General features: G+C 46.0%; 1 protein-coding gene across 1 annotated transcript in view; it reads right to left on the bottom strand.

Moving 5' to 3' along the window:
• BRINP1 (BMP/retinoic acid inducible neural specific 1) overlaps window positions 1-25,817 on the bottom strand; it is an 85,561-nt gene that overhangs the window by 41,625 nt on the left and 18,119 nt on the right. Inside the window, exon 2 of the mRNA XM_056505360.1 lies at window positions 15,804-16,071. Coding sequence (XP_056361335.1) covers window positions 15,804-16,021 — 218 coding nt within the window. The 5' untranslated portion in view covers window positions 16,022-16,071. The remainder of the gene's footprint in view (window positions 1-15,803; window positions 16,072-25,817) is intronic.

The following is a 25,817-nucleotide window of genomic DNA, read 5'->3' as shown; positions in this document are numbered from 1 at the left end:
AGCTTTAACTGGTCAATAACTAAAACACCATTAGCCTGAATAAATCATCTCAGGACTAGATATACACACATTATAAATGTTTAGTTCTGATGATATATGACTGAGCTGTTATTTTGACAAATAGCTAGTGAATAATATATCTGATGAACTGCATAATATTTTACTAATGATTAATTTATTCATTGCAAACAAACAAACAAAGCCCAGCCTTTTCCTCCACTATCCTAAAGAACTCTAATGGCAGCAAAGAGCTTTGAGATCCCTGGATGAGCCATGTCTGTTATTGCTCTTTTCATCATTGTGTATTTGTAATGATTTATTACCAGGGAGAATAAATTCACAGCTTATGTTATGGATGGCCTCATTTCAGATCGAAGCAGATCCTGCTTAAAAATTCCTGATTTTGTAATGCCCCCTAAAATCTACAGGAATTTGGTGCCTATGCAGTTATTTACCCACACAATGTGCTTAAATACCTTTTTTAAGTCTGGGCCAAGCTTATCTGAAACATTCTGACTGGAGAAATGTTATTTGGGATACTGTCCCTAGGGTTAGTTACTATTTACTATTTACTACAGGATGGAGGTCTGTGAGATTTAGTTGAGGATTGCCCTGGATGTGCTTTTCCCTCTCCCTCCCTCTCAATCCCATTCAGAAATACAATTTCTGTGAGTTCTCAGAGAAGATAAAGGACCAAAGAGCAAGAGCTCTTCCTCGGAGCTTTCCTGTGAGGGCGGGCTGATTGATTACGGATCAGAGGCTGCTCCAGCTTCCCTTCCTAAATGAAAAATTGAGAGCCCTTAAAAATTGAATAAAATATGCTGTTCTGAGAAGGATTTCCACTGGCACGAGCACAATAGGAGGTAGTAGTGGGCTGCTCAATATTTCTGTGTGCGCTGGCTAATCCTTTACTCGTCAGTCCCCGTGCACTCTCCCCGTGGCACCTGAGGATAACTCATCTGTAATTGGTAAGGGCTCCAGTTCTGTGTCTCCAGACAAAGCTGAAATCGCTCACGTTTGGGAGAGCTCCAGCTTCAGCTGTGGCTGGAGCTGCCCAGGAGAGGATTCCTTTTGCTTTCAGGACTTCAGAATCTGGCTTTGTACCATGTTGGAAGAATCTGGAACAGCTTGTAATGTTTTCACTAGACACAATTTTGTCAAAATAGCTCATTTCTTAGATCTCTTGCTCTCACCATAGTCAGTGGTGAACCAGAGAGGCTAGGATATCAAAAATATGTTGAACCCAATTCATCAGCCTGAAACACTCTACTGCTAACAAAATTAAGCATTTTGACAAAACCTTACTGCGGAGAAAATGCTTTTCTACCTCACCAAGACAATTTTATTGCACCTAAAAGAAAAGACTTTTCCATTCTGTTATTTGTTTTCCTCCACCCAAGTAGAATTTCTTCAGTTCTGCTCCTCTTTAAGTGCACAGTCCCTACCACGAGTGAAAATCCTACTTCAGTGTTACAAACACTTGTGAGACCTTGACAGGGAGCTGAGATAGCTCTGTGCCAGCTCACAGACTGCCACTGTGCAGAAAATCTTTTCCTTTGGATTCTCACTCACAATCGTGCAGGAGATGGTCACCAACAGAGCTGGTATGTTCAAGGGGGAGATAAAGCACTGTCTTTTTTAAAGACCTGATCCAAATATCTCAGTTCCCCCGAGTGAAAACAATAAACTTATTTTTTATGACTCTTCTGCAGGAGAAAATTAAGTCCAAGTACAGTTGGCAATTATCCTGTAAGCTTATTATATGGTAGCATTCAGCCTCTTGCACACTCTTGCTTCCTCTTTTTTTTACTTGCTGGAAGAGCTGGTAATTTCTGTCCCTTATTACAGAGTCATTTCACAGAGAAGCATTCTCAGATTTCATTTAATCCACTGCAGGCTGTGCAAGATGCTGCAGACACCCCAACAGCTGTGTGCTCCTCAAACATCAGTGGTTCTGTGGGCACAGAGTGGTTTCTGAGAGACCAGCAGAGCCCTGCTTGCTGTCACCTCCCCACCCTTTAGTGTGTGTGGCTCCCAAACAAAATGACCCAGCCTGAGGAAACCTGCGTGGGGAAGGCAGGGAGTAGTGGTGATCCTTCCTCATCATCACACCAGCATCCCTGTTCTTGTGTCTGCAAACATTCCAGGAGCATTGCTGTGGCAGGGTGTTAGCAGTGCCCAAGGACAGCTGGTCTGGTGGAAAGTGTCCCTGCCCATGGCAAGGGGATGGAACTGGGGATTTTAAAGATCCCTTCCAACCCAAAGTATTCTGTGATGAATAAAGAGTGGTGCATGTACCCACAGAAATATTGGAACTATTGGTTTCAACATTCAAAGGATTTTTTCTCCTTTCAGATCAATCCAGTTCATCTGAAATCATCAAAAATTGGCAAAATGTCAGTTGTGGCATTGCTAACTTAGCCACAAGTGCCTGTTCCCTGTGCAGCCCTGTGACAGGATGGAACATTCTGGAATATATTTCTCTCTGGGTTTGCAGTGCTATTGCTCTGTGGCCTGCTCTCCCTGCTTATGCATGCTGAGGAGATTTGCTATTATGAATCACACCACAAAACTACCTTCAAACTCAAATTTAATAACCTAAGTATTACGAAGATCAATATTATGGCTATTCTCATTCATATGATTAACATTAATATAATTTGGGGAAATATTTATGCTGCAGTAGTGACTGGAGACCTGGATTAAGAGGAGATCCTCAGCAACTCCACAGAAGGAAAGACACTGTTGTCTCCAGATGAGCACTGAAATGCAATATCCATCTCTGAGTCTCCATGGGCTTGGATATTTTATGTAAGTTACCTAATAAGATAACAAACCAGCCTTACAATCCCTACAGCCACACTGGTGACAGTTTGAATATCATGAGTCAAGCTCAAAAAAAGAATTAAGAGATTGGTTTTAAAATTCATGAGACTTTTAAAATCTGATAAACTTCAGGGGTTTTTTTCTTTTTTTTTTTTTTTTTGCCTTCTGCTTTCTGAGTATGTAGGAGTCGTATTATCAAGTTTTCCTCTGCAATTATGAGGGCCGTAAACTTACTTTAAAAATTGAGTTGAGACATTTACATAATCACAGGACTCTGAAAGTGTGGGCTTTGAAGAGACATTAAATAGTCTTGAGATACAGTTCATCATGTGACTTGGCAACACTCACTGCTGAACAGCACAGCACAGACTCCAAATATCAAATACTCCCAAGGAACAGAGAGGAGTCTTTTATGGGTGGGAGGGGGGAATCTGACACTTTCACAGTCTGCACATGAATGGGGGAGAAGGGGAGGAAAACAGGGGAAGGAAAACAAGGAGAACAAGGAGTGTGGGACTATTCATTCCTCTTTAATCAGAGATGAAGCTAAAAAACTTCTTGTCTTATTCCTATATTTCCTGCTTGCTCTTAACCATGCAGCACACGCTTTTCCCTGTGTACCAAGCCCTCTGATTAGCCTAACCCTGGCTGTGCATCTGCACTCCCCAGGGACAGCCCCAGACATTTGGAGGGGAGTAAAAGTAATGCTCTTTCTGGGGTTTTGACTCAACAGCTGGAAGCTAACGCTGAAATATTTAATGCTGAACACTCGCTGGGCAGGTTTGCCTTTGCTGGAAAGGAAATAACCAGTATGAGAGAAAAAGGGGAGGGAAAGCAAAGTGAGGTTGGGCAGGGGTGCATGGGCTATGGAAACACCTTTCAGGGGTGCATGGACAATGAAAACAATTTTGCAGGGATGCATAGGCAATAAAATGCATTTTCTCTCCCGACAAAACACAGCTTCTTCCACCTGCAGGTTGCCATGGGGTGGAAATGTCCCTCACTGCTCAGTGCATCCTCATCCAACCTGAATGCCCCGAGTGCTCTGTGATGTTCACATCTCAAATCAGGACTCGAACCCAGCCCATGCTCCAGCAGAGCTGCCAGTCACTGCCAGCCCATGAAACCTGTGTTTGCAGCTTGCAGAGGCACTTTTATTGCAGGAATGACAAGCTCCAAGTGCCAGGATGCTTCACTGAGTCAGTCCAGAGACTGATCCCAGCTGTTAGTAACAGGGGAGCTCTTCCAGTGGCTTTTCCATGGCACTCACTCAGGGGAACGAGAGGTCGCTGCAATATCAGGCATTGTGGAGCCTCCAGACCCTGGTGAGAGCATAGCTGTAAAAGGGGGCTCTCCTTCAACAAGCCTGGTGTATCCCTGGGAGATGGAGGGTATCCAGAGGCTTTTCCTTAACTGGCCCCTAAAATGCCTGGCTGTTCCCTGCCCTTGCTAAAACTGATGGCAGCAGAAAGCACAGAGTGGGGTATTGGGTCAGCAAGTGTTGATCCAAGGGCACGTCAGAGGTGTCCCTCCAATTTGGGCTAAGGAACTCCAAGAGGCAAAACACCTCCAGAGCAGAGAATTTCCATGCTGCTGCCTAAAATGTGCTGTGCACCTTTGGCAGGTTCAGTTAGGCAGCTCTCAGACCAGATGTTTTTCCTGAGCAGGGGCTGTGTCAGTGTGAAAAGCTGCAGGACAGCCCTGACCAGCTTGATCTCATGGGTGGCATTCCTGCCCATGGCAGGGTGTCTGGACTAGATGTCTTTAAGGTCCCTTCCAACCCAAGCCTTTCTAGGCTTCCACAATTCTATTTAATTCTGTCATAGCACAGCTTTTCTGGAATCTCCAAAAAAAAAATCTCTTTCATTGCAAGCAGAAGCACAAGCTGGCTTGACCTGATTGAGAATTTGATGGAATGGTTTCCTCTCCCGGCTGCTCACCCCTCTGCTGGGAGCCATCTGCACATTAAAGCAGATGTTGGTTGCACTCAGGTCATGTTTCCAAGCTTTCTTTTGTAGCCATAAGGACTAGAGACTCTTCCCTCCCTGCCTGCACTCATTTCTTAATTAAAGCTTAAATTCTGATGTCGTCACATGGCTGTAGGAGCAGATCTCCAGGCAGACATTTAGTGCTCTGTGCTGTCAGGGGGACTTTGATTTAGAAGCATCACAAATCCTTTAGAGGATCCCATCCCTCTGGAAGCCCCAGCCTGGCCCTGCTGCCACTCCAGACCTCAAGGCTTTCCCACGACAGAGTGTGGGGATGGGGAGCATCTCTGTCTTCTTGGAACAGTGGTTCCAGAGCCAGGCAGCTGTGAGGATTCTGGCAGGGAGGGAGGAGGAGGAGGAGGAGGAGGGGGAGGAGGGGGAGGCAGTGGCTGCCAGCAGCCTGCACTGCAGTGCTTCAGCCCAGAGAGCTGGGTGGGTGTACACACCATCCCTGCCCATCTCCTCTCCTCCCTATCTCCATGTTTTTCACTTGATGGGATATATTTGACCAGTAAAAAAATAAATCCATGGAGAAGGAAACCACACGGCAGCTTCCTGTAAATACTTCATGGTCACCATACCAGTGCTGGAAGGGTGAAGGGCTGCAGGTGTGAAATGGGTTTGGTCACAAGAGCTCCCAGCCTGGGCCACGAGCAAACAGAGCCCTGGTGCACACCCCTGGCAGCCAATTCCTGCCTCCATCAGCCCCGTGCCTCGGAGCAGAGCAGCTCCCACCTGCCCAGGCTCCCTGAGGGAAGCTGGGCTGTGCCAGGACACCTGGGTGCTGAGCCAGCTCCTTCCCTGGGCACGCGTGGGCAGTGGCACAAAGGAAGTGCTGCCTCTGCACAGCAATATTTGATACCACACTGCCTGAGAGGAGATCCTGGCACAAAGGGCTGGCCCAAGCCCTGCTGCAGGCAAAGCTGATCCCAGGGTTTCTTTGTGTCCTTGGGTTCTGTACCTGCCCCTGGCAGCTCAGCCCAGGAAAGATGCCTGGATGGCTCTGGCTGCCCTGGTGGGACACATCTTGTTCCATTTATAGACCCTGGTGGGTAGCAATCAGCAAAAAAGAAAGGGAAAAAAATATACTTTCTGGAAATGAAGGGAAACATTGGAGGGATCCAGAAATAATAATTAAAAAAAACCCTATAATGCTTTCTCCCAGTGCTACTTGTGCCAGAACAAAATTATTCTATCTATCTAACAGGATGACTTTTTTTATTTTAATGTAACAGTTCCTCAGATGAAATAAGCATCTCCTGGTTTGAAAACAGAATTAATAAGATTATTAAAAAATAATTTTATAAAACCAGCTAAAAATACATTTTTTAAGAAGGAGAGTGAAAGCTTCTCTTTGCCTTGTTAGCCTTTAAAATATGTTCCCAAGCCACTGGACCATAGTCTGCTGCTCTGGAGGAATGTGAGATGAATGTGCAGAGTCATTGCTGTCACAGCATGCTGGGAGCAGCCCTGCTGGGCACAGCCTCCACTTGACATGTGGAGGGGAACATTCCCCCACCCGCAGGAGGCCTCTGTGGGACAGGATGTGGACATCCTTGTCCAAGCCCAGCAGGATGCAGATCTCTTTGGAAAGGTTCAGTGACTAAAATATTTCTGTGCTGCTTCTGGGATTCTCTGGGAGGAGGATCAAAATATTTCATTATGGATGGAGAAGGGGAATTTTCCTGCTGGAAGATGCAGCTCCAGAGATCTGTGCTAGCACTCAGTTCAGCTAAGAGCTTCCCTGGATCAGCAGGCAGGGCAGGCAGGCAGGCACTGCTCTGCCTTTCCAGGCACACAGTGCTGGGAATGAGGAAATAGGAAAACCTTATAAATATGAGTGCTTAGCAAAAGATTTGGAAACCATAAGTGAAGTAGAAATGATAGCAGTTTTCAACTGTAGGGCTGAGAACAGCCACATGAAGGTTTAAAGCCTCTTTGTTTAGGTAATGCCAAATGCCACAAATACCAAAGAGCCAGCAGACATCCTGTTCCAAGTATGGCAGGAAAGGTTTAGAGAAAGGTTTGTAGACAAGAAAGCAATAAAACATGGTAATATAGTGATTCCTATAGGTTGCATGCAAATATTAGGAAATTAGTATTTTGCAGTAGATTGGTTAGTGGAAATTAGAATATTCAAAATAGAAGAATATTTATTGTATTGTAAACGGGAAATCGTTCTCTTGTCCTCTACTCTCTCTTATCCTCTCTTGCTCTCTTGTCTCTTATTCTCTCTTACTCTCTCTCCCTATCATACTTCTCTCTCTGTCCTGCTCTGAGTTGTGGCTGGCAGCTCTTAGCAGGACCCTATACCCACGCCCTAACAATAAACTACAAACTTCAAGACCAGAATATAGAGAGCTCCTGAGTTTGTCCTGACAACCGTCCTCCCGACAATAACCCCCACAGCACAGCTCACAGGAGGGCTTTTCTCCAGAGGAACTGGCATGTCCTAACCACAGGAGCCTCAGCAGAATGTGAACTTATCAACTGCTTTCCTCCATGCCATCCCTGTGGGCTGCCACCTTCGGATGCAGGGCTGCCCTTCCCCAAACCTGGAGAGATTTTCTGCTCCCTTATTTCAGCAGCTCCAGCCATATTAGAGGCTGGTGCCACGTGTCCTTCCTCTTGCCCTCTGTTTGCAGGAATATCAAGAGAAGGAGAGGTGTGTCCTTCAAGCCCTGCAGCTGCCAGGGATGCTCCCAAGCCATCACCACCAATCCAAAGGCAGCCAGAGCAGCTGCTGCTCCAGCCTGAGCTCTGTGCCTGCTCACACACCCCAGCACAAAGCTCTGCACAGCTCAGCCCCAGCCATTCCCTGCCAGCCCCAACTCCTGCCTTCATTCTGCTTATGCAAATCCATGGAAAGCTGCACATAGGCAGGGAGTTGCATTATGCAGGGGATGTAACACAGCAGTCCCTGCACTGCATGATGAATGAAGGCTGGGGCTGAAGGAGATGCTGTGTGATGGAATTGTCTGGTTTATGCCCATCACTGAATGGCTCCTGTTTGCCAACTGCTTTTAGGGATGCTGAGGCAGGAATGTAAATTGTGGCTTTTGTAAAGTTGCATAAACGTGTAGTAATGTCATTTTTAGATGAGCATTTACACTGAAGACAACACTAGGAGGCTTCCTTGTTTACATGCACTATGGAAATGGATTTCAGGTTTTGGTTTACACACTTTTATTTAAACAGCATTTACTGATTACAAACCGATGTACATCACTTGTTTACAGGCATAATATAAACTAGGGAGATTCTGTATTTTTGCCTCTATGGATTTCCACTGCTCATCCCACACAGAGAGAAGAACCTCCTTTCATCTCAGCTCCCTCTGTCCTTCAATTGCCATGCTGTCTCTCCTAAAAAAGCCTTGCCTCTGACTGGAAAACAAAAAAGTTGATGTCCTCTTTAAACACATAGCACAAAACCCTAATAAGAAAACCTTGTCAGCAGAACTTCAGCATGACTAAAAAAGCCCAAGCAAAGATTAAAAGGCCTAACAGTGCCCATCAATTCATACCTGAGCTAAGCATCCCCTCAATGCTGTTTGAGGAGAACGTTCACGGTGCTTTCAGTGCTTTCTTGGATGCTTCAGACATCCAATCAAGTGGAACAGGACTGCAAACCTGCCAGGGTGTGTGAGAGAGGATCTGAGTGCAGCCATGGAGAGCAGTTTGTCACTGTCACAGCACCAGTCCCAGCACCCAGCCTGCCTGGGAAGCACCACAGCTGCATCCCTGCTGCTCATCTTGGCTCTCACTCCTATGCCCAGCCGTGCTGGGGAAATTATTACTGGCTTTTTTCTTTATCCTGAGATGCTGAACCCAGGGAAAATCAAAGCTGGACCCTAGGGAATTTCAAGATTTCAAAGTCACAGACTGAACAAGGACAGGCAGTCTTTTTTTTTTTCTGTCCTTCCCTAACTCAAGGTTATAAAAAGTCCTTGCAATTCAAACTGAAGAACAAACAGCTAAACACAATACACTCAAAATGTTCCTCTTTCGACATTTTGGAAGTGGCACTACTTGACTTCATGTCTTGAGATGAACTTTAGTGCCTTAAAAATAGCAATCCCACCCCAAAAAAACAACAACCCCACACTGGATTAATAAAGTGAAAATAAACAGCAAGGCTTAAAACTTTCACTGAGCCTGAAATGAAATGTTTTAATTTTTTCATTTTACTGAAAAGTTGAACAAACATCCATTTCATATCAACCCTTTTTTAATGTTATTTTTGTTCTGTACAACCAGTGAACCACAAAATCAATTCTTCGTCCTGCTCTAGTGACCAGTAGATTAAATTCAACACAATAAAGAGACAGCAGAAACAGTCAATGAGGAATGGAGAGAAGAACAGCCTGAAAAGATGATGGAAGCAGCTCTAATAGATTTTGTCTGTGCTAGAACTTAGCACAACCAAAACAACTTCACAACCCTTTAAAAGAATTTTAATGCACATTGCTGCTGAAAGAGCAGCATCACCAGTCACCCTTTGTCACCCTCCTGCCTCCTGTCCCTTGACCACAGAATGAATGAGACTAGAAAGTGATCTAGTTAAATTTTTTTTTTTTTTTTTTTTTTTTTTTTTTTTTTTTTTTTTTTTTTACCTGTCACACTGTTTTTCTGCAGGTCAGTTCCTCAGCTCTGGAAATCACAGATTTACATGAATTCTGCCTGGAAGTTCCAGTCAGGAAAGGCCAAACTTCTGCAGGTTGGAGTAAACTTTAGCCTGGAGAAAAGGAGGCTCAGGGGGAACCTTCTTGCTCTCTACAACTCCCTGACAGGAGTGACAAGTGACAAGAGGAAATTACCTCAAGCTGTGCCAGGGGAGGTTTAGGTTGGACATCAGGAGGAATTTTTTTATGGAAAGGGTGTTCAGGCATTGGAGGGGCTGCCCAGGGAGGTTTGGGTCTCCATCCCTGCAGGTGTCCAAGGAAGGGCTGGAGGTGGCACTGAGTGCTCTGGGCTGGGGACAGGGTGGGCACTGCGCACAGCCGGACTCAATCTTGGAACTCTTTTCCAGCCAGAACAATTCTGTGATTCTTTTTCTAATATAAAACCAGCTATAAAACCCTCACAATCACTGACCAGGGTGGCCAAGCCCAGTGCCTGATGTAAGAGTCACATTTTGCTTTTGTACAGAACTAATAAAAGCTTGTTGCCCTCCCAGCCAGGGCAGGCACTGCACAAACCCTGCTGCTGTGTGTGCAGCTCTGGGCACTGGGCAGTGCTGGCTGTGCTGGAACACATTCTCCAGACAATAAATTGGTGAATTTACCTTGAAGTCAACAGTTTCATGCATTTATGTCACAGAGAATCTGGCTCATTGTTTTTAATTTGTGGTGCCATAAAACTTTGAAAGTTTTGTGAGACAGTTTTGTGACACCAATCTTTTTTCCTCCTTTCTTTATTTTTTTTTCCCCTCTAAGGGAAAATTCAAGCAGCAGAACCACATATGCATTTCTAAGTCAGTTGTAGCCTGTGTTATGTGCTCAGCACAGATCCTGGCTTCAGGATCCTTCTCTCCCTCTTCACTGAGGGAGTGACACATTTAGGGAGCACGTAGCTCTCAGATTTGTGGGTTTTCTAGGACTAAATAAAAATCTCTAGTGTGGCTGAATGCATTCACCAGTGCAAATCCCTTTATGAGCACAGAGTTTAGTGTCCACTCTGAGCTGGAGAAACAGGGAAATAACAGAAATGTTGGTTAGATGGGACCCTGGGGGTCTCTAATCCAACCTCCCACTTGAAGCAGGATTAGCTCTTGAGTAGATCAGCTGAGGCTTTGTCCAGCCAAGACTTGTGGAAGCCACCAAGGATGGAGACACCTCTCACCTCTCCACTGACTTGTCCTAGACCTGCACTGTTCTCCTGAGAATACATTTTGGGAGGGGGAAAAAAAAAAAATCAGGTTTTTTTCCCCAGGCAGCATCCCAACCAATTTCTATCCATCTTCTGCTGCCACTTACTCCCAACATTTCCTGTCTCAGAATCTCCTTTTCCTTTTTATCTTTCTGGGACCTTGTTGTACAAGTGTATGTGAGCAATTGGCTCTGCCCTGTCACTCTACAGAGGGAGGGATGGGCAGGACTGGCTGCTTTGGTGCCACCTCCCCCACTAAGTTTTGATTCTGCTGGTGCATTTTAAGCAGACCTGACAGAGGTCTCAGAAGGATTCTCTATTTGCAGGTTTCATGAAATTAAGAAGCCTCTAACTGGTCCCACTGCAGGAGAAGTTACAAGATCTCCTTTTTATACCCAGGGTTTCCCTGCTCTCTCACAGAGAGCCAGATTTCCCTGTCCCCACTGTCATCTCAGAAAATGGAATTAAACTCCCACGCATGGAAAATACGCATTTCTTCCTGCACATGCACATTCCACTTGCAGCCCCGTGTGATCATCCATTTTATATTGCTGTTGTCCCTTATGTCCAAACATCTTGCAGCTTTTAATTAAGTCTGCCCAGCAATGCAGAGCAGGCCAGTGCTGTCATCTCCTCATCTCCCCTTCTCAGGGCTGGGGAGGGAATTGAGGCAAGCAGAGATGAGCTCACCCACAGCCACAACACGAGCCTGGGGCAAAAACCCAGATCCTGCCTGTGTCACCTCTCTGCCACTCTATTTGTGGGCTCCTCTTTGCAAGGCACTGTGTTCTGCCCCTGCTTTCCACAGAACAGGCAGTGGCAGCTCTCTGCTCAGCTGGATGAGCCCATCTGGCCCCTCTTTGCCTCCCACCTCTGACACTGAACAACAAAGCCTCATTTTATTTTTTTTTCTTTTAAGAAAATATATTTTCTGTAGTTATTTTTTGTTTGTTTTTTTTTTGTTTGTTAGTTGGTTGGTTGCTTGGTTGGTTGGTTTTGGGGGTTTTGTTTGTTTTTTCTAGAACTTGCTTCAACTGAGCAGCATCACCAGGGAAATTCCTCTGTCAGTGCCTCTGCCTGGCAATTTGCATCGACTATTCCAGTGCTCAGCCCACTTTTTGCTTTGCCTTATAGCTAAATAACTTCTGAGGGAAGCAAAAAAAAAAAAAGACAATATGACAACACACTTCAAAGCAGTGGGCTGAAGCTGTTAACTGTTCAGTGGTAACAGGGATGTTTTCTGGTCTGGGCAGGACCCCAGTTCCAAAGCCAGGCTGAGATTCATCTGTTTCCAGCCTTCCTGCAGTACCTCATACCCAAGGCTCCCATGACTAGGAATAACAACAAGGATGGTGATAATGAATATTCAGACATCCTACAAACCACTCTCAGCATCTGCCATCCTATCTGCATTAGCACCAGCGTGCACAGATAATGATCAAAGCAGCATTTTCCTGCCAGAGGCCCCCCTAAACCATCCTTATTAGTATGAATCAATGCTGACTAATGTGCTTCCCTAATGCAATTGTATCCACTCCTACTGTTCATGATTTAATATAAAACATCTCCCCCTTTGCTTGTCTTCCTCCTGCCACGTGCAAGGTGTGAGCCTTGACTGAGGGGACCAGGAAAATCAGTGATCCAAGTTTTACAAGAAAAAGACCCAAAATCCACAGAAATGAAGTGCATGGAAGGAGGCAACAAGATTTTGGAGATTGTAAAGTGAACTGTCTTTCCATGCTAGGATGCTAGACCTGGATCCAGGCTTCATAGGAAAGATATCATCAGCTCTGAGGTTCCACAGCAATCCTGCTTATGCAGAATATAAAACAGCCCTGCTCACTGCAGCAGGATCTGTGATTGCTGCTGACAAGCTCTGGACTTCAGTAGTGATGGAAGCAGGACTCCTCCTTGATTTTATGTTGCTTCCTTTTTAGCATCACCCACAAAAATGAGAAAATTCTGCATTTTGCCTTATGCTGCTCTTAGCACCACCAGTGTCTTTGCCTTGGTGGTTTTCCAGTGTAAATGACACAGTCCTAATGTGATGTGTCCACGTTCTCACACAGCAGGACACCAGGGAAATCACCACTAAACAGCCAGCAGTGTTTCAATTAGGGTTGGGTGAAGTCCTCTGGCCTGATTTCACATCCTGTCTAAACCCTTGGTCACTGTGGCTGGTTTGAGATCTGCTGCCATCAGCCTTGGGAGAAGAGCAGGAGTCAGGCCAAACCTCACTCAGCAAAATCACAAGTGCCCCAAAGAACTGCCTGACAGAGCAACAATCTAAAAACCAGCCAACCTAAAAAAATATGGGAGGAAAGGGGCATTGAAGGAGAAGATTGCACAGAAAATTCCCATAATCCATATCAGCTGCTTTTCTAAGGAAAGGATTGATATCCTTAATGCAGGAAATGTGCCTCCCTTGGGCTAGTCTAGTGCAAAGAGCAATTGAGAGACATCTTTTGGTAGGAAAGAGGCTTCTGTGTTGGAATTAAAGAGTTGACAAAATCCCAACAGCTTTACAGATTCTCGAAGTCAATTTAAGGAGCCCACAAAATGAGATTTTACCCCTGTGGCTTTCAGTAAAACGGAATGTTCTGGGGGAGTGTGTGCACAGTCTAGCTCTTAACTGTGAGAATTGGCTGTGGCTCCACTAATTCTCCACAGCCAGACTGAGCCTTATATCCCTTCAAAAATGCATGGGCTCAGCTTTTAAGTGACCAGTTCTGCCAACAGGGCCAGATATTACAAACAAACAGCCCTCCAGCATCCAGCCAGACTCCCACCTGATCATTCCATCTGCTCTGCTGAAGCACCTGAAGCTTTTCCCCTCCTCAGCTGAGTGTGGTGGGAGCAGGTTTGTCCCACACTTGTATTTCCAAATACAGCTCCAACACCACACACAGGACTGGGGCTCCCCAAGCACTCAGCTCCTTCCTCCAGCTCAGCCAGTGCTGTTTGGCCATGAGATGCCCTGGTGCCCTTGCATTCCTCTCTAAACTCTCCCCTAACTACTTCCACTGGATTTTGTCTTATGTCCAGTTTCTTTTGGGAATGGTGACTTCTCCAGCACAGCCATTGTCTGCAAGACCCCTCTCAGACACCTCCCATGCACACAGAATGCTGATGCCTGTTTTCTGCCATGCTGGAAGGAGGGTGTTGTGTTCTCCACCATAAATGGTTTAGCAATATTTAGTATAAACAGAGAAAGCAAATCCCTTTCCACTTCCCATACACAAAGCTCATCTTGAAGTAAGACTTCAAATTCATATTAGCTACATACAAACCAAAAGGAAATTTGTTCCTTACCCCCTGACAGATAAAACAACAAATCACAGGCTTCACATGCAAACCAGATTTTGGCTCCTTTTATAGAAGTGGAGGAGGCAAAGCCATGGCACAGGCTGCCTGCTCAGGGTGTGAATCCTGCATCACCAGAGACCTTCCAGGTTCCCCACAAACCTGTCAGATGTGGCACAGGTATGTCTGAGCCTGCCTTGGGGAAGAGGCACAGATTAAATGACCTCTCAAGGTCCTTCCAGACCCGTTTCTCCGTGATGCTTAGAGACAGGATCCCAGGCTTGATGGATCTGTGCCTGAGCCACAGTGACAGCTCGGAGCTCTGTCTGAACACATCCATCGTGTGGCTCTGCCCCAGCCCCTGCAGACTCCGTGGTGGCATCCCTGGCTGCACAGCTCTTTAGCAAAGGGCAGAGCCCGTGCCAGAGGCAGGAGCAGGGCAGGGATCTGCAGGCTGGGTCACTGTGTGTGTTGGCAGGCAGGGCAGCCGGGGAGCTGGGCACAGCACAGCCAGGGAAAAAGGCTTTTGTGAAAAGGCATTTTCCCTGCTGCTCTGTGCACAGACAGTGAGATCTCACCACTGGAAGCAAGGCAGCACAGGTTTTAGTTTTGGGGGCTGTCTTCCCCCTGAGCTGTTCTGGAGAGGACAAGCCAGGACAATATTTTTAACCTGCCCTTGCTGCTGCAGGGGGAGGGTGTGCTGTACTCCCTGGAGGCTGCAGGGCAAGAACAACTCATTTTTCTTCCCCACACAGAGCTGATGCCTCACACACCTCTGTTACTCTGCCTCTGGCTCCGTGCCCACGGGACAGCACTCTCTGCACACAGGTATTCCCTGTGATTCCTGTGATTCCCTGCTCCCCATCCCCATGGCCATGGCTCCATGTGCACAGTGCCATGGGCTGCTCACCAGCATCTCCCTGCCCACCACTTTGCATGGCTGTGCTTGCAAGTGGCTTTCTGAAGCACAACAGGACCGTATAATTATGTAAATGCACACATGGCTGGGAGAGTTTTTCAGTCTCTTTGGGTTTCAGCACAAATCTCCTGACACTTGCTGGCTTATTCCCCTTCATTCCAAAGTGCTTGCTGCTTTAATTGGATGTTCATGTGAGCACCCCAGCTTTTCAGATTAAAATGAAGAGGAGAAAGTGTGGTTCTAGATAGCACAGCTGGCAAGAATAGCTGGAAACAAGCAACCACTAAGGCTTAAAAACCTAGAAGGCAAAAGAAAATTCGAATTCTAGCTATTCTCTGTAGGTTCTTTTAACTCTCTGTAGTTTTTTAAACCAAGATCACAGTTCTCGTGGCCAAGTCCAACTTACACATGGAGATAAATCCTCAAAGATGTGTGGTAGGCAGCACACAGCCAAGGCTCCTCCACAGCAGTGTGAGAACTGTCACACTGACGTGCGTGGTGACATCTTTATGTGATCCTGCAGCTATTGGCAGCTCACACGTACGAGTTTGGTACAGAGGCTTGGGCTGTCCAGAGCTCCATTGATTTGAAAAAGCTGCTTGGGAACCTGCCTGTGAGCTGTCTGTCACCACAAATGAAGAACACCCACCCCCTCAGCTCCTTTTCATCTGGCTCTGCGCTGTGCACATCGCCACGCCGCCGCAGTGCCTTCATCTCGCTATCAGAGCGCTCCACCCCAGCCTTTGAGGCAATCTGCACTGCCAGCTGAGAGCCACGGGGAGCCACAGCACCGTTTCCAGGTGGAACAGGGACAATGGTCCATCTGCCATCGACTCCCAGCCCTTGGCAGAGCTGCCAGCGCCTGAACCTCACGCGAGCCGCGGGACCCCGCCGTACCTGTATATTTTATATCTGGTTGTAAATCCTTGACGATGTCTTTCCACAAAGGATAAGTAGCTCCGTGAGTGGTGGAAAGGCCCCCTGTCTGAAATAAGCCAATCAAACTCCTTGGAGACATGTTGGTTGGTAGCAGCTGGGTCCTGGTGGGAGGGCTGTATGAGTATATGGTCCCATATAAACAGGAGGTAGAGGAACTCAACAAGCCTCCAGTTCATGCTTTTCTGTCTGCCTTTTTCCTCTCATTCTTGCTCCATTCTGTGGAGTCCTGTTGGAAGAGAGAGGGGATAGGAGGAAGGAGAGAGAGAAAGAAATGGAGGGGAGGAGAGGGAGGAGGGAGAGAAAAAGAGAGATTAAAAATGCTCTGATCCTTTGACAACCTTCTCTCAGGGTGAAAACAGACATGAAAAATCAAGTTTCAGAAGACTTCGGTTTGCCTGTGTTACAGCTTAGAGTATTTGGCAGTGTTTTATTCATGTATTTAAGTGGTGCCTTTAACCTCCTGAGCATATATCACCTTTGAAATAACCAGGTCCTGACCTGAGACATCCTCACCCCAGCTTCTCCATCATTTCCCTCATGAAGTTCTCCACAGTGCTGCAAAGGCGAGTGAAGGCCGGGTGCAGGAGGTGGCTGCACCCTAGGCTACAATTACCCCTTTATTGTCCCTTTAATGCTGTGCCAGAGAAACGTGTCTTCTGCTTTCATGTCTCTCTGATGATCTGTAATCCATACTCTGTGCAACCTGAGCAATCTATAAAGACCCAGCTCTTACTTTCAAGTGCTGCCAAAAAAAGAAATAAAACAAAATAATTACCCAGGTTTGGCGACGAGCACACACGGACACACAGGCACACACACACACACACTCTGACACACACAGCTATGAAATCCTGCCAAACTCTGACAGATAAAAATGTCCTCGCCCTGCTGTCCTCCTGGGGGAGGTGTGTGTGGAGCAGGGGATGGGGTCTTTGCTATTTCAGTTATGGTGGGACCTCGAGGCTCTTCCCAAGATCAAGGCTCTGCAGGGTGACAGGCTGAACATGCATTTTCAGCAAGGGAGATCCTTCCCAGCACCTGGAGCAGGGCAAGCTCTCCCTGCCATGGTGGGAGAGCAGCAAAGCCAGGCTGGGGACAGCCCTGTGCTGAGCCAGCTCCTCTCCCAGCATGTGACAAGACACCTGATGAGTGGGAAGGGAATGGGGGGCAAGGTGCATTGCCAAAGGTTACACAGCAAGCCATGGGTACAGCTGGAAGAGAGCCCTGCTCTCCTGACTGCCATTCCCAGGGTCTCAGCTGGCACTGCCCCTCTCAGCCAAAGCCATGTGCTCCCATGGGAGCTGCTTGGAAATATTTTCTCCATGCTCACAACTGGTTCCTCCTCCTGCCTTCACGGTTTTGTGCAGGGTATCCAACACTGTGAGCTGGCAGCGATCTTAAGGCTGCTCCCCCAACTCTGGGAGCACAACTGTCCTCAGGACAGGTGATACCCGCCTGTTTCTGTAAAATACAGTGCAGAGAGACTGCAGGTACTTTTTAAAGCAGCAGAAATGAGGCTGCTCAGAGCTTTGCCACAGTGAGATTTCATGTCGGATTTCTTTGTACATCTCTGGTTTTGAGCCCAAATCCACTCTAAGCACTCTAAAAGTTTGTAACTCCCAGAAAGAAAATATTTTGCTGAGTGTAGAGAGGTGTGCTAGAGTGCATCCAGCCCTGTGTGAGCCTTGGCTGGTGTGAGCAGCAGAGCACAGAGCAGAGCCCATGGGTGCTGGTGCTCAGCACAGCCACCCCTCTGCCCCAGGAGCTCTCCCTGGAGCATGGCAGGGCTGCACCCCTGGCAGGGAGCTCTGATCCTGTGCAGGTGGGCTGGAGCCCTGGGTGTGCTGGGGAGCTCAGGAGCCCTCTCTGTGTGCCAGAGTGTGTGGGAGCCTGCACGTGTGCTCAGCATGTGCTCGAGGAGCTGCAGCAAGCTCACAGCACTCGACAGACCCGAGTTGTGTGAGTCTGGTTAAAGATGATGCTCAGCTGTTGCATTACAGGAAGAAATGGGGGGGAAGAAATCAAGTATGGGAAAGCCGGGCAATGTTTCATTTGTCTGTTGGTCCCATATAAACTTGTTTCTAATCGCAGATGGAATATCACTGTGGTAAATCTGGTGGTACCTGCAGCTCCCTGAGGACTGAGGAGGTTGTTCCTTTTCTGGAGATGTTTTTCACACCAGCTTTCACCACTGACTCCTATTTTCCCCCTAAAGAGGGCAGTTCTCAGTGCTTAGTCCCTCACATCACACAAGGACTGGCTGTACTTTTACCTTACCCAACAGGGGAATTTCCAGCCCTACTCTGGGGGCACCAGAGCAGATCCCAAGTGAGCCACAGAACAACCCTGCTTCCACTCACTCATGAGCACCAGGTGATTACTGGGGAGTGCTCCCACCTACATCCCACCCTCAGCATCTCCAAATTCCAGTGCAGAAGTGCATTTCTGCTGCTTCTCCACCCAGGCTCCTTCCCTGCCTGGTTGCTCTTGTCCCATGAGGGCGAGCAGCTGCAAACTCAGCATATTCACCATGAGCTGGGTGTGCAGATAGCAATCAGCTGCTCTGTACATGTTGTCCCTTGGTTTCTGCTCATTAAACTCACCCATAGTTATTCCCCTCATCTGCCAGCCTGGATCAGTTTTCCCTTAAATATTTCACTGTCTATTGGATTTCTATTGCAGAGAGAGGAAGGGAGCTCTTATGTACCCAAGTGGGGGACAGCCCCCTCCAGTTTCCAGCACAATGCAAGTGAGAACTGAAATATGAGAAGAGCCAAACAAATGGGCCTCAGAGAAATCCCAGTGTGAATATTATACATTGGGGAAATATCAGCCTGTGAAAGACAGGAGCTCATTGCCCACATACAACTCTTAATCCTCTCTTCCTTTCCTTTGGGGGAAGCTGGAGTCAGGATGATTTGGGCTGTGATGTTCTCATCCAGGAGGTAAGATATGGGGAGGACATGCCTTGAGAAAACTGAGGAAATGATCACATCTCCAGCCTGGAAGCTGCCTGGATCAGTTCTGAGAGCAGGGAATGGTGCCTGAGGCAAAGGAGGATGGTGGAGCACAACTGGGTCCAGACTACTATCACACCATCAACTTTAATTTTTTAGTAGTATCTTTTTCCCCCCTGTAGCTGCTGTAGAGATGTTGTTTCACATTAAAGATTAATCCACTCCACAGGGCTGGTCCCCATGGAAGCTATAAAGCTCACTAAAGTGGGATTATCTTGTGTCTACGACAATATTGTGAGGTACATTCAATCTACCTCCTAACAAGCTTGAATCTGAAATTAATTTTTCAGGTGTCTTTATGGGGCTCCACTGATGTGAAATATGTTCTGTGAATTTGTCAAAAGGAGCCAGGGAAGAAGCAAGGAGGGGATGCCTCCAAGTCTAGAGCCCTTGGTGGGAGAGCCAAGGCTAACTAACAGCTAAATGTGGCACAGAAGCAATCTGTGGACTAAAGGGCAGGCTTGGGGGAGCCAGACTCTGAGTTTTGATCCAAGAATCCAGTGTTTTGCTCAACTCTGCCGCAAACTCCCCCTATGATGTTGGGAGTGCCAACCTGTGGGGTCTTGGCCTCCCTGTCCAATTATCAACTTAGAGTCACAATGGTGTTTGTGTGACTATTTAGACCATGGACTTGTTGGAGAGACCAGAACTGGGCTATAGGACTTCCCAAAACACAAACCTGCTGGTTCCCAAGGTATTCCTGTCCTACAAGCAGTGGATGACAGCCATTTCAGCAAGCTTTGCAGTGCAGCAGCTCACAAATGCACCTGTACAGGCCATTCCCAGTGAGCAGCAGAGCAGAGCACTGAGCGAGCTGGGTCCTTCTGGCTCCTGTCAACAAACACAGCCATGCAATCCCCACATCTGTTCATGAACACGATCCGTGGGTGGGCCAGGACATGGCTCCAGCTCACAGCAAACAAGCAGTGGGAGAAGAAAATGTTGGATGTGCTGACTCTGAGTCATGGTACAGTCATTTTCCAGCCCCATCCAGCGTGGAGGCTCATCCCCCCATGCACATGGAGGTCTCTCTTGAACCCTGGCAGTTTGTTAGGTGGCTTAAGGTGCCCTTTTTCTAATACCAGTTCAGCCTGGAACATTAAATGCTCCTTATCTTATGAGTCTTCAGGATTCTTGGAGGAAAAATAGGCGAGTATTTTCTGTAAAGTGCAAGTTGTATTTGAATGTACATTTAATTTCTTTGTGATTGATATCTGTGTGTTAATTATATTCTATTTTCGGCAATACCTTTGCTGTCACAAGGCAGTGCCTTTTATCCAAGGAGTTCAAATTGAATTAGAGACATTAATTAAAGCTCTCAGCACTCTAGTAAGGCAGGCAAGTGCTGTTACTCCCATTGTTTCTTGAAATAAGAAGAAAAGAATAGAGCTGGATGTCTACTTAGCCACTTAAAAGGTAATTTTTATACAGTGGGAGAGCTCAGAGTGATAGATTTTGCACAAAATTACATTGCAAGGTCTGTTTCATCCAAAGGAGGCTATGCAGCCCCACATCCCTGCTACAAACAGGCAGAGACAGGATGCAGGTGCTCTGACTCTCCATCACTTGCTGTGAAAACTCCTCTGCCTCCTGGGATTTTCTACCTTTCCCCTAACCCCTGTACCTTTCATTTATCCCTTCTATTAGATCCAAATTGATCTCACACACATCCTTTCTGTCCTCCCATTCTCGTTGTTGTGAACTATTTCCATCAGAAATGCAGACTCAGGAAAGAGAAATTACTGAACACATTATTTGCAGCACAGGAATAAGTCCCCTATCTCTTTAAGCTTCATGCACCAATAATTCTTCCTTGTGTCCCACATTTGGTTCTTGGCAGGTTGAGAGAGGTTTCTGCCTGCTGCCATTTACCAGAGGGAAGAGGCTAACAATTGCTATTTGTATCTGAAACACTTCTGCTCTTCAGCAACTTCACACACGGCTTTAGGATGCTGATAAATTAGTAAGAGACTGAAGTGTCAGGGGAGAGATGAAACAGCTTATGTTAGTTTAGAGCTCAACCCTGGAAAGTGACGAATGTCTGACCTCATTTCAGCAAACAGATTAAGTGTACCCTTAATTTTTAGTATGGGATGGACTACTCTAGATTTTATTCAGCTGTGCCTGCTTCATGTTTGTGCATTCAGATTCCTGGACAGCTAATTGCTGCCCCACACTTTTAGGATTTAAATTGTGGAGCAGTAATATTTCTGTCCTGCCCATGAAAATATTGGAAAGACAACACCCAGGAGCAGCTCTGCTTGTCCTTTGGAAACCCTGCCCAGCAACCCAACCAAGCTGGGGACACCTTTCCTCTGTCAGGGCCAGAGGAATGCAGGCAATGTGGATGGAAAGGGAAGTCAATCTGTCAGAGCTGAAGTCATATGAACTGCTGTGGATAAACCTGAGCTCTGGGAAAACAGAATTTGGGCACTTCTGACCTAGATGTCTTTATAGCTCAGACTGCAGACACTGATATCTGACTGAGTCAGGGCTGGAGCTGCAACTCAGCAGTGGCTCTGACTCTCTGGGTGACTGTGGCATACAACATCATAAAATCCCAAATGGTTGTAGAGCTATTTCTTTAGGGAAGTGGGATTTCACTGTTTCAGGCAGTGATTGGCTAGTTCCTCCCCAAATGTCAGTAATTCTGCTCTGATCAGTGTCTAAATTTGCATTATTCTTTAACTACTCCAGTTTTAAATATGCATGAGTGGTTAGACCTGCAGGATATTCATCAGCCAAAATATCTTTTGGGTGAAGAAAGGCAAGGAGAGAAGATGAGAAATACCTCTCAAAAAATACAAACAGATTCCACAAATTCACTTCACTTTTGCCAAATTGCTCATGCTGAAAAAAATTATGATTGGGAGATGTCAGTGCTTGGGTTGTGAGAGCTGCAAGGGGAAAGGTTTCCAAATCTCTATTTGAAACTATTGGAACTTTTTCTCCTTTTGATTTGTCTTTCCACCCCTTTATGATGGACTAGTGATAAAAATATCACTTTTGACCCCAAATGACTTGTAGGAGAAAATATTATTTTTCTTTCAGCTTATCAACATTTTGCTTACAACTTGTCAGAATATTCAGCAAACCAAAACCATCCCACAAACCCTCTTTTATTAATGCAGTTCAACCAGCAGCCTAAAGGGAGCAGTTTTTGTGCAGAGACTCCAATTACTCCGTGTCTGTAAGGAGGTGAGAATCACAGTGGTAACAGCTCTGTACCTGCTCTCAGCTCGTCTGTCCCCACACTTCAGCTAATTATAAACTCCTGGTGTGATGATGAGGAGGATGAGAGGCAGCTTCAAACCAAGCAAGAGTAGCAGGGCACTCCACCAAGCCACAAAATCAGGTGGTGCTGGACAGAGGGAGCCAAACCCCAAAAGTCCTGATGATAAATCTACTGGCCAAGGTGCCAAAGTCACTGCTTTGAATTCCAGGTGAGAGATCCTTCCCACAGCGCTCCATAGGTTGGGAAAAGAATTACAAGGAACTTCTGCTCGTGCACACACACACATGCACAGGTTTGTGGTGAAGTGTCACAGGGTAATGAGAAACCATTGCTGAGGTTTGTCCAGACTGGAGAAGAGGGGACTCAGGAGTTGTGGTATTCAGGTTCCTCACAAGGGCAGGTGGAAGGGGAGGCACTGATCTCTTCCCTCTGTGACCAGTGATGGGATCAGAGGGAATGGCTGGGGCTGGGCCAGGGCAGAACAGGCTGGAGCTCAGGGCAAGGCTCTTCCCCCAGAGGTGCTGGCACTGCCCAGGCTCCCCAGGGAATGGGCATGGCCCCAGAGCTCCAGGGGCGTTTGGACACCATTCCCAGGGTGCCCAGGCTGGGATTGCTGGGGAGTCCTGGGCAGGAGCTGGACTCTGGTCCTCGTGGGTCCCTTCCCTCTCAAGACATCCCCCAATTCTGCCATTCTGAAACCAATCCTGCTCAATCCAAGACTGGAACAAGACACAACGAGCGAGGCAGTCCATGCCCCAAAAGCTCCCCATCTATTTAGGAGAGCAAGGACAGCAGATGGCCGGGGACAGATGGGGAAGGCGAGGGAACAGTGAGCTAATCCCGCTCAGCGGGCTGCGGAGCAGCGGTGTCAGCACACCAGCAGCCCAACTCTTGGCAAGAGTTTGACAGCTATTGTCACAAATGAGAGTTAAAAATAGGGAGACTGGATAATGAGCTCGCTTTTGTGGATGTTTGTGAGGAACTCCTCTCATTTGTGAAGTGGCAGAGATAGAATGAATATAGATGATAATAATAATAATGATAAATTGCACTTTTCTGAGCTGCTTATTAAAAAAAAATATGGAGGGTGTTGAGCAGTGATTTCTATTAAGCACTGTCCTGAACTTGAAATTATTCCTACTATTATTAAAGTGTTGTCCTAGCTAGTCCACTTCCCCATAATTTCTTTACACAAAAATGCAGTTCTATCTTCTGTCTTCCTCAGTATTTATACACCTCATATCAAAGTCCAGTAATCTTACAAGTGTTAATAGATTTTTATCCTTGCAGTAGCTTTAGGAGAATGGGGAAACACTGCTTTTTTTCCATTCAGCAGGATGGGAATTGAGACACAGGGTAGATTAATGGCTTGTCCCAGATCATTTTCTAACTGCTTCAGGAATTCAACCCAAATCTCTTACGTCTCCTTGCAGTACCCTTCCTACGCACCTTCATGCTACTATTCCAGAATTAGCTGGGACTTGCCACAGAGCTGCTTAGAATTATTTTGGATTGCTCATTTCATGTCAGGAAAATGCCAATTCATCAGAGGCAAAACACTTTGTAGAAATTTGTTGATTTAAGGGGGGAAAAAAAAGGCGTTTTGATAAAGTCAGCTTTTCTTTGGAACAGAATGTGTTGAGTGTTCCGTTTGGAAGGGATCGGTTCAAGATTGTGTTTTGGTTTTCATTACATGTTGAGTAACATACATTCAAAATCAAAATCAAGTGTTTTCTTAAGCTGTGTTTTGACTGAGCTGAAAGAGATTTTGTAATTTATGCACAAGAGGAAATATCCAAATTCATTTAATACTTTTCTTACGGTTTGGAAAAAGAAACACCTGCAAACCAGACACAATAAACTGAATAAAAATCATACTATTCCCTGCAATTTTTACTGGAAATTTAGGAAAGAGTAATCTGAATGCTCAGTTTAATGAGGCCTGTGCCAGAGTCCAGAATTCCTGGTTTTTGCTTTCACGACTGTTCCATCCTGGTGCCAGTCCTGCCTTTTTAACATATTCCATTGCAACAATTGGGACCTGTAATCTAAGAGGCTGAAGAAAAAAAAAAAGTGATGCCAAAACCCCTCTGGAGAGGAATAATGTAATATTCAGTCCAAGAAAATCAACTCATATCCCACACCTGACAGTCTGTGCAATATTTCTGTTCTGAAGTTCATTCCTGGGAAGAGACTGTGTCACCTAAGCCCCACATGGAGTGATCCCACTCCACAGGGCTTGGGAAATGCAAGCCCAGGGCCAGCCCTTTCTGCAGCCCTGCCACCCCACAGAGGAGAAGTTAGATGCACTGCACTTCAATTCAGGCTAGAAATGTGAGCTAGAATGAGTATTAGCCCCAAATAACAGCATTTCATGGGCAGCTTCTGCAGCAGAAGTCAGAAATCAGGAGCACAGGCTCTGCCATTGCAGATTCTCCTAGAAAGTCTATTGAAGTCAATGAGCCTTGGGTTGGATCTCATTGCAAAAAGATAATCAAATACCATATTAACTCTTAATTTGGAACAGTGTATTAAATTAGAAACTCACATTAACCTGGAACTGCATTTATATAATGAGAAGATTTAAAATCTGTGTATCATGAAGGTGGGAGAGCTCCTACCCAAAGCTGCTCTCAGCAGCCCTGAATCCCAAGCCAATCTACCTGCAGCATTGCATTTCCACCTATTCCCCGAGCCCTAAGCCTGGGATTTCCACTGGGACAGGAGGATGTGTGGAAAATAAAGCCATCTGATCCTTACCAGCATTAATCTGTCAAGCACAGAAGGCTGGTACCAGCTAGACTCCAACCAAAGCCAAGAACTAGAAAATCCCAGAGGATATTGAGGATCTGCACTGGCATCACAAACACCCTCTCCCATCAGTGCACCAGCTCTGCAACACAGATATGCTAAAAAATGTTAAAACTGGAGGAATTCAGTCCTGACTGGGATTCAAGTCAGATCTGAGCATCTCAAACATTGCATCCCTTTGTTTCCCACGTCTGAGGCCACCTCTAGCTGTGAGCTTTATTTATTTCCTTCTCTGAGACTGTTCTGCTCTGTGCTTAATCCATCTCCTGACCACCTGGAGCGTTTGAGAGTCTTGGCTGTGATACTTGTCTGTTTAGATAGACTGTAAGTAGAGCTGGTCAAAAAAATTTTGACAGAAGAGTTTTTTGCAGGAAAACGCAGTTCCTTCAAAATTGAAACGTTGCATGGGAACATGTCAGTTTTGACAAACTTTTTTCACGTTTAAAGTGTCAAAACAAATCATTTGGATTTTCTCTCTTCATTTCAGTCATATTGAAATGTTTAATTTTGAGGAAATAAACACATTATTTTCGTATTGTTTCAATTAATTTGTTTTGACATTTTTACATACTGTGTATTGTATTGATATATGTTTAGAATGCCTGATATATTGCAGAAATATTTGGTGCTGTTTATTTTATGTATTATCATACAATGCTAAATATTTCCCATAGCATCTTAGTGCTTCAGCACCACAGGAACAGAAGATATCAATGATCTCAAATTATTATTGCTTTTAAATTTTTAAGTCATAAGAGCCATGTGGGATCATGGTTCTCCTTCACACTGAAGTTTAAAAAAAAAAAACAACCATCTATCAAAAGGCAGGAATTTCCCAAGGAAATTCTCCATTTCCAAGCAGCTCTGTCAGCTCAATGACAGCAAAGTACAGCTCCTCTCCTCTCTGCA

This window comes from Oenanthe melanoleuca, chromosome 17 (genome assembly GCF_029582105.1).
Source record: "Oenanthe melanoleuca isolate GR-GAL-2019-014 chromosome 17, OMel1.0, whole genome shotgun sequence".
NCBI lineage: Eukaryota > Metazoa > Chordata > Aves > Passeriformes > Muscicapidae > Oenanthe > Oenanthe melanoleuca.
Note: the sequence above shows the minus strand (reverse complement) of the source record. Positions and strands in the feature narration are given on the sequence as shown.